The following is a 20,954-nucleotide window of genomic DNA, read 5'->3' on the forward strand; positions in this document are numbered from 1 at the left end:
TTGTTTTGTTGACTCTTAGCTTCTGCTTTTCTGGCAAATGCCTTAATTTAAATTCTCTCAATTTTTCTTTCCCAGGGATGTGGTGGGTGCCAGCTGTGAATGGGCTTGGCTTCTTTCTCACTATTTTACATCCTTACTTACCAGGATTTTTCCATCGCTGTCTGTATCCCTGAGAGTTTAAAAGCTATAAAGACATCTGAGACCTGAAAAAACTTTCATGTTTTAGTTCCCTTAGTTCAATTAGTTGGTTTAAATTCCTTTTGAAAAACTTATTTTTGCATCTCCAATGAAATAAGAGACTGCTATAGAGTGTAGAGATGCAGTGTGTTCCCATAGGCCCTGAAGAAGATGAGGAGGGGATCTTAGTAGAAAGCAAACCAAAGAGACCCAAAGTATTGCCAAAAACAAGGGAGTGGCACATGCAGATGACCTGTTTAGGTGCCCCTTCCCTTCTTTTCTTATATCTTTAGAAGCTTTTCGTTCTATTGAAGAGTGTGTCTCATAAATCTGCTAACCTAGGTGTTCCATTATTTGCTTTTGATCCCTGAAACTTTCCCAGCAGAACCTGCCTCCCTTTAATTATGATCTACATGCCAATAGTTTTACAACATAAAGAACACATAATTTTTGCCTTAAAGAATCCAGGAAGGACTGTTATCTTAGTTCTTCACATTTGATAGTCTTTTCCTGGTTACATGCTATTAAAGGATTCCCAGAACTGCATCTACCTTCTATGTTTATATCTGAAGTAAAAGCACCTGGCAGTTGCCCTAGCCAGATTGGCTCAGTGGTTAGAGTGTGGGCCTGCGGATTGGAGGGTCCCAGGTTCAATTCTGACCCAGGACATGTACCTCGGTTGCAGGCTCAATCCCTGTGTGGGAGGCAACCAATCGATGTATCTCTGTCACATCTCTCTCCATTCTACTCCTTCTGGGGAAAAAAAAAAAAAAAAAAATTAAAGGCAGTTACCTACTTCATCCATGACCTGACCTGACATGACTTCCTTTCATATTTGCAATTCTCAGACCAAATTAAAACAAAACAAAAACAGTCTAGTCTTTCTCCTACCTTAAATAGAATTACAAAAAGGCAATTTATCACGGAGATACAGTCCACTGGAATCACCACACTGGACAGTTATTAGAGAACTTAGAGTCCTGACATAAGAGAAACCCAGGCATCCTTTAGACAGTCTTCTGTTGTCCTTTCTTCCCAATTACAGATTTGTGGATGTGTGGAATGACATCACTACCAGCAACTGTAGCCTTGAATAGCCTTGTGTGTCCATGAATGGCAAGTTGCAAATGACAAGGGGTAATACACTTTACCTTTAAGTTTTTCGATGCACTTATCACCAAATTCAAGTCCCTCCAAGGTGAGGCCTACTCCGGGTGCTGTGTTGTGCACAGCAGCAGCCACGCCCACACCTCCACTCCCGGGCTGGCCGTCCTGGATTTCAGGTGTGAAGAAAGGCCGCCCACGAACCCGCAAGCTGCCCCTCCACTAGCGGGAAACCCACTCCTGCCCAGCCTGACCGCGGCCCAGTCTGCTGAAGCTCAAGCTGCTGGGTCCGTCTTGGGTTTTGTGTTCCACTGGCTGCTGCAGCTTCTTCACTGTACTCCCAACTCTCCCACAGCTACTTTCATCAGCGAGTCATCGTGAATTTATTGTTTTTATGGAGGGGTGAAGGCTGGGACCTCCTAGTCCTCTATCTTGTTGATGTCATTCACTTTAAAATGTAAATCTTGCCATAGGTGGTCATCAAGTCAATGATGCAAACCATGACATTAGTTGCTCGATCATACTACACCTGTGACTCTATTTCTAAAGCCCAGTTTAGATCCAGGTCCTCTTGCCAAAACTCCAAGAAGACTATTTTCACATCTGCACAGTCTCCTTAAAAGAAACATGTCCAAGAACGGAAGTCGTGGTCTTCTCCCTCAAAGCTGCTCCTCTCAGAATTCTAGAACATAGTTCACAGCTTTCCCATCTACCCAGCTGAGCATATCAGCAGTCACCATTGACTCTTCTCTGTCTCTAAAGCCCCAAATCTAATGCAAGGTCAACTCTAATCCACTTTACCTTTCAGATATCTCTTGAACCCATCTCCACCGCCACTGCCCTCATCCAGGCCTCCTTTGCCTCTGAATTGGGCCACAGAAACAGCCTCCTAACCTGCTCCATGTCCCCACTCCTGCCTCTCTCCGGGTTATTCCTGCCCTAGCAGACTAAGAGGTCTTTACAAATTTCATCTGATCACATCCTCTTCTTAATTCTGATAAAGTTCCAAATTTTTAATGGCTTACAGGAAACCCTATGTCCTACTCTACCTACTCCTCTGGCATCTTTTATTGCCGCTAGACTCGTAGCTCTCTCCACTCCAGCCATTCTGCGTCTCTTTCCGTTCTTCAAACATCCATGCCACTTCCTGTGTCTGGGCCTTTTTACAAGCTGTCTGTCTCCCTCACATGCCCTTTCTCTCTTTCCATTTAGCTAATTCTTGTCAATCCTTCAGGGCTCAACTTAAAGAACACATTCTCAGGGACGCTTCCTCGACTTTCCAGGTAATGTTAATCTGCCATGTGTTCCCACAGCACTTTGCACTTTTTCATGGTTGAATTTATTTATAGTTATTTGTTTCATGTTTATCTCCCCTACTAGAATGCATGTATCATAAGGACATTAATGTATCCATGCCATTCATGGCTGTATGCCCAGTGCCTCGCCAATACCCAACACACAGTCAAGTCTCAATACATAGTTGCCAACTGAGTGACTGAAAAATAGTTCTTCCTAGTTAAGGATTCAGTCTCAATGCATAGTTATAACCTAAATACTAATAGTCCATCATAGTTGTGCTTTTGTTCAGCCTTTTGACCTTTATTTTCCATATTACAAAGCTTTTTATGTACATACTATACTTCCCTCTTCCCAGTGATATGTCATAAATTGATGTATTTTTATTGGGTGAGGCCTAGGTAATCTCCCTGTTTATAACTCTGACCTTTCTGTGAGCAAACACACAAAGCGAACTTTGGTTTATCTCCTGCCATAATGTAGCTGCTAATTACTGGCAGGCAGGCTGTATTCTATGGCCCACGTGACCAGTGGAGTATGACCAGAAAGGAACGTGTGGAAGAGTGGACAGAGGGACCCAGCTAGAGGCTGTCCAGCTGGAGTTCCTGCCTCCCTAAAAGCCCAAAGTAAAGCAACTGAGCACAAGGAGTATGGTTCTGAGGTGAGCGAGGTCATGAAGACACCACGGTTGGGCTTGGCTTTGTTGTCACTGCTCCTCTGTCCAAGGCTGATGCATTTCACCACCCCGTTGGGTCAGAACTGCCGCAATGGCAGCTACGAGATCAGCGTCCTGATGATGAAAAACTCGGCCTTCCAAGAGTCCCCGGACAACTTGAGAAAGGCAGTGGAACAGGGAGTGGAAATAGTGAGAAAGCGCCTCATTGATGATGGTAAGAACATGCTAACAGAATCCTCCTCCTCCCTGTTACAACCCCTAGGGTCAAAGGGTTGCTAAGATCTTGTGTTCTTTGCCTGATCACCAAGCTTCTCTAAGGGCCTGTCCCACACCCCCTTTCTATTTCAAGGCGGTAGATTCTCAAACAGAAGGATTTGAGTCCTACCACAGTGATTTCACTCATAACCACCTTGCTCTGGGGAATGCCAGGTGTTTGCAGCAGTGAAATGCCCCAGATAGCATTTCAGTAAAAACCTGATTTATTACTCAGTTTCAAGGAGGTATCATGATTCCTCCTGCAGCTGCTCAGGGGCAAGATTTGGTCTGGACCTGAGATTTCATAGGGTTACCAGTCAAGAAGATGAATTAAGAGTGTAAAATTCATACAGGTGCTAAATCTTTCTCTGGGATTTTTAACCCATCTGTCCATTCTTTACTTCTCTGGTGGCTCTTATAGAATACATAGTCAATATAATAAATTTCCAATTGAATTCAGTGTTGTAATTCTTCATTGTATCTTTTAATTATTAAAGTAAACTTTACAACATTAGATAAAATATGTAGAATAAGATATTAGATAAAATATGCAAAATATGAGGAAAAAATCACCACTGATAATTTCTAGCAACCTGGATATTTCCATGCTTCTCAGTTTTTTGTTTTTATGAACATGGTTGGGATCACTATGGCATAGAAACAATTTTCTATCCTCTTGATTTACATTATTCTACAAGTGACTTTCCTGTAGCTTCATAATCTTCATAGCATCATGAGAATAGATGTGTAATATTCTTTGGAGTAGGTATTCTCCAAAATCATTTAATAATTCCATGTTGTAAGGTATTTTATTATTTTTAATTTTGCATAATTATTTAAAAATACTACACTAAACATATTCATGTATATGGTGTGTTTTTTTCATTCTTTGAAACTAGATTGCTAGAAGTATAATTACCGAGCCAATGTTATTTGATGCATCTTAATGGTTATCTATGGTTTTGAGGAGGGTATGTCTTAATTTTCTCTATTTAATATTATCTGTTAATAATACCAACAGATATTATACATCATGTATGTGTAATAAGTTTTTTCTGTGCAATATACATTTCTTCAGTCTGTCTGAGACCAGATTCAGATGTAAACAGAGAAACTAGGAGGTCATTTAATAAAAATCTCCTACTTACTGAGACAGTGTGTAGTAATGGGAAAAACATTTGATTTAAAGTCTGAAGACCTGAATTGGAGTCCCTTTCTCAGAGCTTTCTCTCTTTGTGATCCTGGGTGAGTAATTTCTCTTGTCTCTCTGAGCCTTGGTTTCCTTGTTTATTGAATACCTATCATGCGTGAGGTAAGATATATAACCTTTTTAATCACAGCTCTGTAAGATTGGCATTGTTGACAGTTTCACAGTGGAGGTTTAATAACTTTGCTAACGTCATACAGGTTGTCTGTTCGAAATGAGTTTCAAGCTCATATTGGTCTGATTCCAAAGAGTGTATCTTGCCACTGTAAGATCTTTACCTACCATGAACTAACTTTCTCATTAAAATAAGGTTAGAAGTAGAGATTTAGAATCAAACAGATCTTGGTTCATATTCTAGCCTTTTATCCAACCATTTATCACTGGTGACTTCAAGGACATTACTTAAGTTTTCTGAGCCTCATTCTCTCACCTATAAAATTGCAATAGTAGCAGTTACTTCATATAGATATGGTGTGAATTAAATGAGAAAATTAGTATAAAGTGCCTAATACACTGACTGAAAATAGTGAGAACTCAATAAGTGGCAGTTGTTTTGAGTGTTGTCACTTAATATTGTTCTTGAGGATGTTAGTGCTGTAGTTGTTGCTAGGCTGTTGCTGCTGTCAGGGGAACAAGTTACCAGTCATATAAAATAAACAGTGAAGTGCATTGGTAAGATCTTGATCTCTGAACTCATATAACCTGAATTTGAGTACCTGCTCCATCCTTTACTAATTTAATGAGCTATTCTCGCAAAGTTTCACTCATCTCATTTGTAAAATAGAGTTATTAATGGTGAGGCTGTTGAATGGATTAAACAAGTGAAGGATTTTAGGGGGAAGAAAGAACAAGCTATGATGCACACATTTTTGCATTTGGGATGCAGTTTGTTGGATGGACATTCATGCATAATAAACTCAAGAAGTGCAAGTTGTGAGGAAAAGACAGGTTCATGTTTTAAACATACTGAGCATTATTCTTCAGAAAAAATTCTAAGACAATATACTTAAGGGCCAAATAGAAGAAAATTAAGAGTTCGAAGGTTCTGGGTGATTTCCAAATGGAAGAGATCAATATTTTTCTAGTACATAAGTAACCTTTGTGGATTTTAAAGAATAGATAGGACTTGATGAAAAACATGAAGAAAGATTCTTTCAACTTTAGGACATTAATTCTTCAAGGACATGTGCTCCATGGCTAAACCCTCCGGATCCATGTCCTCCACGTGCCGTCATGTCCTAAACTCAGGCATTATATTCAGATTCCCCTTGGTATAACCCATCCTTAAAGCCCTAGGTAGGAGATAGACGGTTCTGAGATCACCCTGTATTTTATGGGGTTCCACTCATTCTTCCAGGACTGAGGTACCATGGTACAGTGAGAGTGCAGGCCAGAGAGGAAAGAGAAATAGTGCTTGAGGTAATTGCTCGTTTTAAAAGTTAAGCTTCGAATTATCATTCCATGGAAGCCTTTCCATTGTCTAAAAAATGTTCACTATTTTCTTGAGAGATCATTTGGGATTTGGGGTGATCAAAGGGATGAAAAACAAAAACAGTCACATAGCCATAAAGTGTTGAGAGGCAGCACCATATTACCCTGTGTTCTACAGAAGTGGCTCTCAAACTTTTTGGTCTCAAGACCTCTTTACACTCTTAAAAATAACTGTGGAATCTGAAGAGCTTTGTTTATGCAGTTACTTTCATTGGCACTTACTGTATTGGAAATTAAAACTCAGAAATGTTTTAAATATTTGCTTATTGATTCATTTAAATAACTATAAACACTTTATTGGTTAACAGAAATAAATAATATTTCTTAGTGAAGAAAACCTATATTTATCAAAATCAACACATAGAAGTAGGTGGGAAAGTGGTATTGATTTACATTTTTGCAAATCTTTAATGTCAGGCTTAATAGAAAATGGCTGGATTCTCATATCTGCTTCTGCACTTAATGTCTTGTAATAATACGTATTATGTAGCCTCTGGAAAACTCCACTATATGCTCATGAGTGCAGGAGAGCGGAAAAAAGCAAAGAGTGTCTTAATATAATTATGCAAATAGTTTTGACCTCCTGAAAGAGTCTCAAGGTACTGCCAGAATCCATGGCTCACACTTTCAGAACTGCTGTTCTATCGAATATTAATCAGGATCTAGAATCAGAGTGCCCTGGGCTCAAAACCCAGCTCCACTCCTCGCCAGTGTGTAGCCCTACGCAAGTTAATCTACTTCTCTAAGCCTCCACTTTCTCATTTTTAAATTAGGAAGGTAAATTATTAATTAACTTCATAGGATTCAGGGGAGAATTGAGTGACATAATGCATGCAAAAATCCATAGCCCAATGGCAGGCATATCGTAACAGAGATGATTCTGTTCTGTGAATAAGTGGGTGAGAAACTGGCACCCCAGAAGTGAAATCACTTGTCTAAGATCACACTCCATAGATGTCGGTTCCCCTTCTCCCAGACCCTGTACAGTATTTATTCTTGGGTTTTGCCGTGCCCGTCGCGGGCTGCCTTGACCCTAGGATGTTTGAGAGAGTCACCTTCAGTGTCCCTCATGACAACAGGCAGTTGAGGAGGAAGAGCTGGCTTACACATTAACAGCAAAAGCGTGGCCATCTTCCCAACACCCCATTTTCATCATGTAACTGCATCGGCCTCCACTTCACTTGCTGACTCCTCTTGCTACTTTCTAAGACTTTCTTCACCCCAATTTTTTGCAGCTCCCCATATGCACTCTCCCATTTGCAGGTCCACCACAGCCTCACTCATACTATTCTCCTGGATTCATATACTCTATATTCTTCCTATTGTAATGAGAATTAAATAAGATAAAAGGTATACAGGGCTGGCACATGGATCACTGACCCCACGCCTTCCACTAACTTTCTCTGACTGGTCTTATCACACTGACCTCTCGTATTCGGTTAGTCTTAGCAAACAAAATAGTCATCTCTGATTTAGATCTCTTACTAAACAAAGTATCAGAATAAGTATCTTTGTCCTGGCCTGTGTGGCTCAGTTGGTTGGGCCCTGTCCCATGCCCGGAAAGGTTGGCCATCCCATTCCCGGTCAGGGCACATGTCTAGGTTGCATGTTCAATCCCCAGTCGGGGTGTGTGGGAGACAACCGATTGATTATTTCTCTCTCACATCGGTGTTCCTCTGTTTCTCTCTCTTTCTCTCTCTTTCTCCCTCCTTCCTCTCTCTAAGATAATTAATTAATTTAATAGAGAAAAAAATAAGTATTCTTGCATTAACAACAACAACAAAAAGACAAGAGATAAAATGCTCCCTAGTTGGTAGACACATTTCTGAGGTGACTGTAGAAGTGCAAAGACTTTTCCATTTTCTGAAAGAACAGGTTTGTATATTTTAAAATATTCTAGTTTGGATGTTCAGAAGAACAATAATTTCTGTTGCCTATATTCTCATTTAAAGGAATTAAAAATTTAACAAACCTGGTTTTAATCCCATTTTACAAGTGAGTGAACCAAATAGAGAAATTAAAAGGGCTTGTGCAAGAACACATAGAAAGTCACTCAGACTGCCAGTCTAGCAATTGAGGTTTCCAGGCTTCGTATATAAGGGCTTTGCAAAATTAAAGATATCTCTGTTTAGGAATTGTGGATTTGTCCTGAATACTTTTATTGGAAGGAAAACAAAATGCAAGAGAGTTTGGTCAAATTGTTCTGCTATCTCTTTATTGCCTTTCAAAATGTGATACCTAGTGATACATGGGGATATTAGCATCGATGTTCTTGCCTTCATCTGAAGATGATCTGTTATCCAAAGATTCTGGGCCAGAATGGGTGGGCACAGTTCCCTTTGGCTGTCATTGCTTTCCTAACACTTCCCAGACTCATATAGGACAATTGCTGAGTCTAGAATTATGAAAAGAAGGTAAAGAAAATGAAAATATTCTAAACTGGATTGTGGGATGGTTGCACAAATATATATACAGGATGGGGCAAAGTAGATTTACAGTTGTTCATGTGGAACATAATACAATAATTTATAAATAATAATACAAGAATAAACTATGTTTCGTATACTCACAACTGTGTATGTGTATACTAAAAATCATTGAGTTGTACACTTAAAATGAGTGATTTTTATGGGGGTAAATTATGCCTCAATAAAGCTGTTGAGAGAGACAGATAGAAGCAGAGAGACAGAGACAGAGAGAAACAAGAAGTGACAAAGTAATAATATAAGAACTCAGAACTCAAATGATTCGTAGGCCTGAAAATGGATCTCCATTTTTTTCCCCCAGGATCAATTGCCAAAAGATAAATTTTATGTCTGGTATGAACTCCTGAAAAATAACACTAGTTTTCTGTTTTTCCTCCTGTCTGGATAACAGGCATAAATGTGACTGTGACTGCTAACTATACTGTTACAAAGGATACGATTTATAAGTCAAGTGACTGTCGGAGTAGCACCTGTGAAGGCCTTGACCTACTCAGGAAAATTTCAGTAAGTATCTGCCTTTGTAGATATAGCTCACACCCTCTTGTCACAGGACCATCACAGTGTGAGCCTTGGGCACCTGTCCATGAGCATCTCTCACGTCATCTCCAGCCATGCTGAGTGATGTAAATACAGGGTGCTCTGGCTTTATCCCTGTAGATTTCCCAAGTGATGAGGACCCTCCAGGGATCCAGGAAAGTGGGAAGAACCTTAGCTCTGTACTATCTGTATACTTTCAGTGTCATGGAAAGGAATTATTTTGTTTTAAAAACTTTTTAAAAAGTTAAATGTTGGTATTAACTGGTTTGCCTTTGTGTCCCTCAAGAAATACCTGAGATGCTCTATTGAAAATATACCCTAAAGCCCTAGAGCAGAGATAGATCTCTGTTTCAAGTCATCATCATATATGTGGTTACATGAGGTCAGACTCTGAAGCCTAACGATAAAGCAATAACTATAATGTCAAAGGGTAGATATGGGAAGAGAGAGATTCTTGCCCAATCCCTTCTCCCAACTTCCAATCCCAAGCAGACCTTTATGGAACTAAAGAGTGTTCCAAGTTTTCTAGAAGTGAGTAGATGTGTGAGATGCCCCCTTTATATATATATATATATATATATATATATATATTTTTTTTTTAATTTGTATTTTCCTAGTGATTAGTGATTTTGAAAGTATTTTTTATGTCTGTTAGCCATCTGTACGTCCTCTTGGATAAATGTCTATTTATATCCTCTGCCCATTTTTTTTTTATTGTTGACACTATTACAGATGTCCCCCATCCCTCCCTTTGTCTGTCTCCACCCAGACCCCAGACTCCCTCCCCTGGCCTTTACCACACTATTTTTTTCTTTTCAAATAATATCTAACAACTGTTTATTGAGACCTATTATGTGCCAGACACTAGAATAGATGTAGGGGATACAGATGTGAACTTATTAAGCTGTGTCTTGCCTCTATAGTACCTATATTCTAGTGGAGGAAACAGAAAATAAATATGTAAAGAAATCAATCTGTGAGGTAATTTCACATAATGACAGTACTATGAAGAAAATAAAGGAGCAACCAATGTTATCTTTTTTTGGGGGGTGTTTTCTCTCCCCAAAGCTATTTTATGCACATATAAAAGGTACAAATATATATTCTATTTTTTTATACTCAGATGGTAGCATTTGATATATACAGTTGACCCTGGAACAACATGGGTTTGAACATCACAGGTCATTGTACACAGATTTTTTTCTATAGATACCTGTACTGTTTTCGATCCATAGTTGGGGTTTTGCCAGTGTGGGGGGCAGACTGTGTGCATTGATATGTGATTTTATTTTTATTTTTTATTTATCTTTGTTGTTGAAAGTATTACAGATGTCCCCCTTTTTTCCCCTCATTGACCCCTTCACCCCCACAGGCCTTCACCACACTATTGTCTGTGTCCATGGGGGTTATGCATATTTGCATATATGCATATAAATTCCTGGGTTAATCTCTCCCAATCCCCCACTCCACCCAGACCCTGCCTTCCCTCTGAGATCCCTCAGTCTGTTCCATGCTTCTATGTCTCTGGATCTATTTTGTTCATCAGTTTATTTTGTTCATTCAATTCCACATATAAGTGAGATCATGTCACACTCATCTTTCCCTGACTGGCTTCTTTCACTTAGCATAATACTCTCTAGGTCCCTCCATGCTGTCTCAAAGGGTAACCCTTTTACTACAGAAATCTTTCAAGAGGCTCTCCATGAAACAGGGCACCAAGAGCACAGAGCCATGGTTCCAAAGCTTTAATCAATAACATCCTGCCACCGAGATAGGCCACACCCAGGCCCGCTGGAGTGACTCATTACAGCTGTCATCCTCAATCCTGGGAGGCAAGGAGGGGGAGAGCCAGCAAGGAAGTTTCCATGCTTCTTCTCAGGATCTCTACAGAGGGAGGTTGACCTGGTTCTGTAAAACCAAGGACGGGATATCCCTAATCACAGTCCCCTTGAGAAATAGCAGGAAACAAGGTCTGTCATCACCCAGCTGGTCACATTACATTTGTTCTCTTCAGCCCTATTCTGTAGCTTTCTCTAAAACTTGCCCACTCCCTCCAGAGCACCTCCAGATCTAGTTTTTCTCTAATGTGGCCCACAGATCCTGCATATGTGCCCATCTGCCAGTCCTTCTTCCTCCACCTGCGTCTCCCTCTTGATAAAGAACGCACGTCACGGCAGTCAGCTCACTTTCAGCGAACACCTTTCCCTCCCCCGACAGCAGCGCCTCTCTCAGCCTTCATCCCTTAGCTGCCCCTTGCCCAGGTTGCTCTTTTCTGCTCTGCATTCTGACACCTTAAGCGGTCCACTTTCTCACCTGGGAGCCTTCCCCTTGCCATTTCTTTTCTGTCCTTTGATTCATTTTTTTTCTTTTTAGGGATTAGTTTTCTTTCTTGTTTTTTTTTTCTCCTACAGAGTGAAAAAAAAATGGGTTGTGCCCTCATGGGGCCCTCGTGTACATATTCCACCTTCCAGATGTAGTAAGTAGTTTGTTTTGTTGTTGTTTTGATGCGACTGTGAATTGAAGTCACGACATGACATCAGTGTTAAAATGGTTTAATCAAACAGCAGTCTAGTCAAGGCAGCACAGTCAGGAGTGTTGGGGCCCTCGGATTCTGCCACCCGTCTAATAACCGCCATCCCCTTATCCGGGTAATTCTACCCTTGCCCAGTGTCCGGTGAATGCCAGTAGCTGCCCAGGCTCAGGTGCCGACTCTGAGCTGGAGGGCAGCGGGGTAGAGGTAAAGAGAGTTCTGGCAGGAAGCAGGGAAGACAGTGCACTTGGATGGTCTGAGGAGCTCGATCAAAGAAACACTCACAAAATTATAAGCAGAGTGTGGAAACACAAAGAAAAGGGCAGCACCCAAGGGCATTAGCAGGGCTCTGCTTTAGCTCTTTGTTTATAAGAATAAGGAAAGTAGCAAGGTACTTATTTCATAGCATTATTTGAGGATTATAAATAACATATTAAAGTACTTTGCACAATGCCCTCATTGGCCTAGAAAGAAGCTTTCAGGATATTCTAGAATGCAAATACTTCTCTTTGGGACAATCTCCCTCATGCCTTCCACTCATCAAATCTCATCACCAAAAACACTTTGTTTTTTGTTTTTGTTTGTTTATTTGTTTTTGTTTTTGTTTGATTTCAGAAAGAGGAAGGGAGAGGGAGAGAGAGAGAGAGAGAAACATCAGTGATGAGAGTCATTGATCGGCTGCCTCCTGCACGCCCCTGACTGAGGATCGAGCCCGCAACCCAGGCATGTGCCCTGACCACAAATTGAACTGTGATCTCCTGGATCATAGGTCGATGCTCAACCGCTGAGCCACACTGGCCAGGGACCACAAACACTTTGTTCTGCCAGATTATACCTTCCCCAGTCAAAATCCCTGCCACATACCTTTCTTTCATGTGTTACAATCTTCCCCTGAATCAAGGATCACCCCACGTCTACCCAGAGAATACCATGCTGAAGAACCCCTTGCAACAGATTCTGGAGAGTAAACATTAGACCTCTGAAATTTCTGTTGCAAACTGTGCTTCTCACACCCAGCTCTACAGACAGACTCAGATGCTCAGGGCCACCACACACCATAGGCACACCCCAGAAGCACTTTTCCTAGTCCATCTTCCATACCCAAATGCAGACAGATACAGAATTTACTCTTCCTTGCACTCATTCCCGATTGTCTTGTCTGACCACTTATTGATAATGCTATAGAGTAGGCCCAAAAGAAAAGGAAGATTAAGAGAATTGACTCACCATTTATGAGGACTTACCATGTGCCAAGAGGCATTTTCGTTTTATTGAAATGAGAGAATTAAGTAAAGCCCAGCCTCTGCCTGGTGACAGAGAAGGTGACAAGGACACTGGTGACCAGTACAAGTCAGAGCGAGATAGGTTCTATCAGAGAAGTACAAGCAAGACGCTCTGATGCACAGAAGGAAATGGTCGCCTCTGGCTGGGAGAGTTATGCCTCAAGAAGGGAAAGGCTTCGTGAAGGCAGTGGCATGGACGTTGCATGTTGAAATGGTAGAATGGGTAGAGATGAAGGGATAAGCATCCCAGGCAGGCCGAGGGAGAAGTAAGTGTAAAAACAAAGAAGCAGTGAAGTGTAGAAAACTTACTGAAGTCTGTGCTAACTGACATGCAAGAGATGTATAGGAGAGTAATGGAGGTAAAGCTAGAAAAATTAAGGAGGGCCATAGTTGGGAGGTCATGAGTTCCAGGCGAGAGAGTTATATTCAATTAGATTATTAGTTGTATATAATTTGTTGCATTCCATTAGATTTAGTTCTATTTCATTAACCACTAAGATTGAGCAGGGAAGTACCATAGGAAGCAGCTCAACTTTGGGGAGAATAATTGACAACAGTGTATAGGAAACACGGGGGCAGATAAGGAGACTGATGACAAGGAGGCCAGCAGGGGCGAGGGGGCGCTGTCAGCGTGAGAGCAGCTGACGCGGACAGGGAGGGTAGCTCTCGAAGACATTTAAAGGTGGACTCAGTAGTATTTGATAACTGGTTGGATGTTGGGGTGAGGGAAGGAAAGTAGTCAAAAAGGCTTTGAGATCTCAAAACACAAAGAAATGGGAAAATCAGAATAAGGAACAATTTTGAGAAATAAAGATCAATTTGGCTGTGAACATGGGCAGTCTGAGATGGAAGCAGAACACTCAGTGACACCCTTCAGTGGAACACTGGAGATGGAAGGGAATATTGTTGTCTTCCTTCATCAAATATATGTTGAGCACCTACATCTGAACCAGGTGGACGGGAGATGCTGAGGTGAACACGCAAGACGGGATGATCCCTGACATCATGAAATTTGCAGTCTAGTGGAGGAGACAGATACGCACCCAAATAATTCCCTGGTCTTAGGTATCAAGGAAAGTTTTCCTGATGGATAAAGAGACATTTAATCTAGGACCTGATGGGAGCAAGAGTCAGCCAAGGGGGCGGGGCAACAGCATTCTTGGTATTGGGAGGCCCTGATGGAGAATAAAGCTTAACATGTTTAAGGAACTACAAGAAGGTCCATGTGCTGAGCAGAGGAAGGAAAACTCTAATATCCTCAGCTGATGTCTGTCACAAAGGTCGTCCACAGAAGAGCCAGAAGTAAGGCAATGAAAAGAGAAAAAAGTGTAGAGAGCATCCTTTGGACTTTACAACTGTGGTAGCTATAGAGGCCCATCCCCTATTTTCTGAGCCCTACTCCCCAAAGTTTTATGTCCCAGCCTGCATATTATGACAGCCCAAATGACAACTCATTTTAGAATAAATCAAAGAAACCAAGCCACAGACACATGAAGACACCTAGAGTGTTCTTAGAACACAGCATATGCTCAATAAACGTTTTAAAATTCACCTGTGTGGGAGGGACACTTATATAAGACAGCTGCTTGAGTGATCCTGTTTCTTTACATGCTGAAACAAGTTAAAGAGAGATCTTATTAAGTTAATCCTAATATTGATTTCTTTTTTACCTCTTGGCATAGCCTTGACACAGATTTGAAATATCCCATGATTTCAGCTGGAAGTTTTGGATTGTCATGTGACTTCAAAGAAACTTTAACCAGGCTGATGTCTCCAGCTAGGAAGTTGATGTACTTCCTGGTTGACTTTTGGCAGAACAATTCTTTGACATTCAAAACTTTTGCCTGGACCACTGCATATGTTTTCAAGAATAATACTGAGTCTGAGGACTGTTTCTGGTAAGCAGAATTATTAACATTCTCTGGCATCTGCCATGAAAAGAAGCCATAGACTCATGGCAGGCCACTGGTTATTATCAGATGCACCTTCCATCTGTTACAGCATTGGGAGTGGACACCAGCCCACTTTCTTACACACAAATGAAAGCAAAGGGGTCAAAGAAACATAGTATCATAAATATAATCAGCATGCAATGCATTTTCAAACTTTTCCTAGTTTTCAAAGTCCCTTCAAGGTAGTTTTATTGATTTCCCACAGTAAATCCTTTGAAGAAAAGAGAACAGATACTATGATTTCCATTTTACAGATACGGAAATGAAAACCAGAAGTTAATGCTCTCACATTACCATGCAAGATATGATACCAGAGAATGTGCATTCTGCCTATACCTACAATTAGTTAGAAATCATTTCTCTCATAGTTTTTCAGAGGAATAGAGTAGGGGAGGGTGGACAGAGAACAGTACAATGGGCACCATTGCTAAAATAAAATTGCAAGGTTCACTCACCATCAGCAAAGATGGCAGAGAGAACCCTTTGATTGGGTTACTATTTGTATCTCCAAGATGCTGCTCAGTTCTGTAGTCTCTCTCCATGTAAGTACACATAAGAATAAAAGTAGGGCACCACTGGGATTGCACACCTGGGGAACTACAAGAATGAACTCAAGGACCTCATCCTAGAAACTCTGGGGTGAACTTAGAACACACATAAGTTCATTTCACACAGGAGGAGAAATTATTTTTATGAACTTTGAATTTTTGTACTCTACATTCAAGGGTTTCAACTTATCTGTGATAATGGGGCTGGATTATAGAGCAGAATAGAACCTTCCTTCTACAAATAGCAGGAAGCCATTATTAGGGACCCACCACATCTCTACTATGTGTATATGTGCATGAAGTTTCCCTAAAACTTCCCCGATACTTTCACTAAACTAGATGCCCACACTCATGGACAGATCTATAAACAATTATCAAATGGCATGGAAGGCCATGAAGAAACTAAGCTGGATTCCTATAGTTTCTCTCTCTCTCTTTTTTTCTTTTTTCTTTTTTTTTGTTCTAGGTACCTCAATGCTCTGGAGGCTGGAGTTTCCTATTTTTCTCAGAAACTTACTTTCAAGGATGTGTTAAGAGGAGAGGCCGAGTTTCAGAAATTCTTAATGGACAAGGATAGGCAAAGCAATGGTAAGAAGACATGAAGGTAATTTTTTGCCAACTTCTTCCTCACAACTACCACTTCCTTATGAATTATTTTAACAAATCTATCAGGCAGAGCTATCATCATTACCTCAATTTATTTTTATCTTTTGGGAGATCTATCGTTGCATGCAACTCCATTATATGGTTTCTTTCATTGATTAGAACCATATCCTCTGAGAGAAATTAGAAAAATTGTGTTGAGCAAGTAAATTAACTTCATAAAAGTAATGATGATGTTAAAATCCAACTTTTATAAGCCAAAATGATATCACAACCCACCATCACAGTAAACTGGTTTTTAAGTTCACCTCAATCTAATATTTTCTTGGATTTGTGACAATTCCTCAAACATTCTGAACCCTGCTCCCCTCACGACTAAGAGGATATGTTTACTGATATCTAGCCTCAAGCAAAATTACAAAAGTAAGCAAAGTATCTCACCTGCCCACTGATCTCCGAGTTACAGGTCAAGTGTGAAAGACTAATGGGATAGCCATCCTCCCTAAGTTCTTAGGTGATTTGCCTAACAACTTTTCCACAGAATTCTCTTCACAAATAAGAATGTATCTGGAGTAAAGGAATCAATTTTGGGAATTTCCTATGGGAAAATGCTTGCTTGGCAGGATTTCCTGGTATCACATCATCATCTACTGTCATTACTAAGCATGTACCAAATCAAGAACCTACCATCTGGAAAACATTGACCAAAATATGATTTTTTTTTTTAAAAAAAAAAAGCATTAAGTTATTCCTGTCCCTAAAGGGTTTACAGTCCAACTGGGCAGCACAATATATTTTTAAAATCTAATGAAGTGTCCCCCACCTCCTCTTACTCATAAAGTCATGCATTTGAAAAGTCTAGCTGCAATTATAGAATCAGACTGGACTCTGTCACTGAGATCACTAAGACTAAGATCTGAGCTAAGAAGCTACAAAGCCCCACAAGCTTAGAAAAGCTTCATCAATTCTCATATTAACTTTTTATACTATATCTTTTCCAGCCACTTTACAAATGATGAGGTGAAAACAGTTATCAATGAAAGTAGTTTTTGTAATGACTCCAGCCTGGTGTAATGGAATAAGTACCAAACCGGACTCATAAGACTTGAATATCAAAACTACCTCTATCATCTACTAGCTCTTTAACCCTTTGACATCTTGGCTTCAGTCTCCTTAAATCAATACAGTTAAGGGGATGGACTAGATCATTCTTTTTAAGATTCCATTTAGCTCTCCTCTGACTCTGTAAATTTAAGAAAAGGGGAGGCAATAATTTGAGGAATTGGTGTTAATCTTAAAACAAATGTATCATGGACATAACTGGGTTCAAATTCAGGCACCAGGCTCCCTTTCTGTTTGTGTGCAGACCGTTGCATATTTCCCTCTTTGTCTTGCTCTCTCTCCTCCAGTGATTGTTGTGTGTGGTACACCAGGCACCATCTCCTCCCTCAAGGGTGACCGGGAGGTGGCTGAAGACACTGTCATTATTCTGGTGGATCTATTCAGGTATAATATTTGGAAGAACTCTTCTCCATTCAGAAAGAAAATGCTCCAAGGACTTCCAAAAGGCGCATCCCCTTTTCCTTTGCTTTGCCCAGCCTCATATAGGGTTCAGTATGATGATAATATTTTAGCCTATGTTTCATTGCTTTTTTATCATGCCTCATTCTTATTTAATTAATCATGGTCTTAGTAGAGGTATATTTGTTTTACATCACTATCATGTCTAAATACCGAAGTTTTATGAAAATCCCATGAAACCCTCATGTCTAGTCATCCTGGTGTCCAGCCTGATTTTAAGGTCTTTTCCCAGGCAGTGTTAAATCAACTTACAACCCAATAATATTATCTATGGGAACCTGTGCCATATCTGTGCCTTCAATTGCTAATGGCCTTTGATCCTAGATTATTTTTCCTTCAGCCACCATTGGTATGAGGAAAGTTCCAGTTAAATGAATTTGATTTACACAGTTATTCTTTGCCCACTCTGGCATAGTCACTGGGTGGTGATCTTTTCCTCTGCATTTCCCTGGAACTGAAGAGAGGAAACTCTAGAAAACAGAAATCACTTTTTAGTGCATCCCTCATTTTACCACTCATCTTCTAATGTGGAGACCCACAAACTAACTGTGCCAAAGTAATATCTGAGTCATGTTAAGCTTAAAGAGGGTTTCACTGGTGTGGCTGTGCCCTTTGCCCCATCAGCTAGATCATATGACTTCACTTATCTGCCTGGCTCATTAATCATTACCTTTCTGTATTCAGACCAGAGCTATTACTGCATTAGCTCTTTCCCATATTTGCCTAGTCATTTCACCCACACTAAACATACTTTTCACAGTGTTAAGAGAAATGAAGCATAGGAACTGCAGGCCTGTTTGACCACAAGTTGTTTCAGAACATAATTCAATCAACCAATTTAACTTTTTAGCTGCAGAATAAAGGAAGGAGGGAATAAAGGAAGGAGGGCAAGTTATCAACATTTCATTCCTACAACCACATTGATAGCTTCTTTCAATAACTGTTTTGTCCTCTGGAAGGAGTTCTCAGTGTAGCCAAGTTGGTGTAATTTTACTTTTAGCAAATCCTCAGCGGACTGCCAAAGTGTTGGCAACCCTTTGTCACTATTCCCAAAGGACACCCAGCTATGTTTCGGGAAAATCATGAGATTCACTTGAAACTAGACATAACTTGGGTTCAAATTCCAATTCTGACACTTCTGGTTCATTTAACTCCTGGGTATTGCTTAGTATTTTGAGATTAAATCTGCTCATTTGTAAAATGAGAATAAAAATGTCCACTTTATAGGAGTACTTTTAGAATTAGATGTGATAATATGAGCAAAATATTCAACACAGTCCTCAATTCATAGATGTGTCCACCTACTGTTTGAGTATTAAGTGATGGTCAGCCTAGATATAGTGGTTCAAACATGTTAGATTCTTGGCCTATTAAAACATTTAAATGGTTAGGAAGCTAGGTACCATTTGCAGCACAATCTCAGACATTATTGGGAGTCCACAGTGTGCCAAGTATTATCTTGGGGTGGAGGGTACAAGGACCAATAAGCAAATGTCAAGAAATTTACAGTGTCAGAGAAAATGTTTAGCATTTCCATTCTTATGTCTCACCATTAGAAAAGCAATTTTAACTCATAAAAATTCTCTCTATCATACCTTAATATCTCTAAATTGTTATGAGCACTTAAGGGAAAGAATGTTCCCAGGTATAAACCAAGGATCATTAAGTCTGGAAAGCAACCACTAGCTTGCATGTCCAGAGCCCAGAAAAATCTCCCTCAAAGAACTATCTGCCTTCTGATCTTCCTTTCCCTTTGATTACGTTAAGCACAGCTGCCTAAGTTCTCTTGTTCAACTTAGCAGGTGTGGAAGAAAATAAGCCTGTCTGGGGCAAGTAGAAAGTTTTGCAGGTTACTGGAAAAAGTAAAATGTTTTAAACTATTTCAAGGCTGATGTTTTAGTTTGTGTGAATTGTAGAAGCTCCATTGGAGGAACCTAATTTTCATGAGAAACTGCTTTGTATTGCAGTGACCACTACTTCAAGGACAATGTCACAGCCCCTGACTATATGAAAAATGTCCTTGTTTTGACACTGCCTGCCGAAAAGCCCATCCCAGACAGCTCTTTCTCCCAGAACATGTCACTGGTAAGCTTCATATATACATACTATTATTTTCGTCATCAAGGTTAAGATGTTATTCTACTATTTGGGACTCTAATTCTTAGATGAGCAATTATTATTATTTTTTTTTACTCATTCCAATTCACTCAACAAGTGAGATCAGCTATGTGTAATAGCAGGATCCCTGCTACTAAAACTCTTACTATGGGTCAGTGTGCCAGGCTCTCAACCAGCACAACAGTGCACACTTCTGTGACATCGGAATGGAAGTGACAGTGTGGGAAGTTAGAAGATGCCCTACTGACTTAGGGGAGGTAGAAAGTAAACGATGTAAAATAAATAAAGTTTTCCTACATTCTAAAGCAACTTTCTGCTGGCACCAATATCAAATTCTACCTTTAGAGATATACACCAGGGTGGGCAAAGGTAGGTTTAGTTTTCATATAGAAAATACAATAATTAATAAACAATAATACATGAATAAAGTCTATGTTTCACATACAACTGGAAACCTACTTTGCCCATCCCTGTAATCCTAAGTAAAGACATTGTCGTCAGTTATGATGAAGTTAACCATTGCCAGGAGAGTCCTGGTTTATTCCTCTTACCCCAGCATCCCATCTGGTTTAGCATTTGTCCCCAAAAACGATGCTCCAATTGGACATTAAATCGTGGTCACCTTATTATAATGCTGGGCCTCTTACTCTAATACCATATTGGGCTTGGTCAGTCACTGCGCCTTAATATGATCGAATTCATCAGATGTGTTCTGCCCTCACAGACAGCTGAGAGCAGGTCTGGAGTGGGAAGAGGGGGGAAGAAGCAGTCCCGAGGACCCCGAGCAGTTTTGGGAGCAAAGGCCAGGCTTACAGAACTCTGTAAGGAAAGTTGGGTATCTTTGGGAGTGCCACAGTTTTTCCTGCGATAGCAGTTCTAAGCCCTCTGCTTTACAACCCTGCCAAAATTAGGGGCTGTACCCCCTTTGGGGTACGGCTGGGTCTTAACTGGATTCTTTTCATCTCACAAAATGATGATTTCAGCAAAAGACTCAAAAACCAATGAGAGGTGTCCCCCCTCCCCCTTTTATATTTTCTAGCATATATTCTTTGGGGTATAGTATTCAGGTAACACTTGCATAGCTTCTAGGCTCTGGCAAAAGTGTAATTC

At 40.3% G+C, this 20,954-nt stretch overlaps 1 protein-coding gene across 1 annotated transcript in view; it reads left to right on the top strand.

Annotated features, from left to right (window-relative positions):
• Nucleotides 1-3,250: 3,250 nt before the first annotated feature.
• The window catches only part of GUCY2C (guanylate cyclase 2C), a 65,582-nt gene continuing 47,878 nt past the window's right edge, over nt 3,251-20,954 (top strand). The window contains exons 1-7 of the mRNA XM_016197509.2: nt 3,251-3,467; nt 9,084-9,196; nt 11,641-11,705; nt 14,725-14,940; nt 16,009-16,130; nt 17,555-17,651; nt 19,694-19,811. Coding sequence (XP_016052995.2) covers nt 3,251-3,467; nt 9,084-9,196; nt 11,641-11,705; nt 14,725-14,940; nt 16,009-16,130; nt 17,555-17,651; nt 19,694-19,811 — 948 coding nt within the window. The remainder of the gene's footprint in view (nt 3,468-9,083; nt 9,197-11,640; nt 11,706-14,724; nt 14,941-16,008; nt 16,131-17,554; nt 17,652-19,693; nt 19,812-20,954) is intronic.

This window comes from Miniopterus natalensis, chromosome 2 (assembly GCF_054644295.1).
Source record: "Miniopterus natalensis isolate mMinNat1 chromosome 2, mMinNat1.hap1, whole genome shotgun sequence".
NCBI lineage: Eukaryota > Metazoa > Chordata > Mammalia > Chiroptera > Miniopteridae > Miniopterus > Miniopterus natalensis.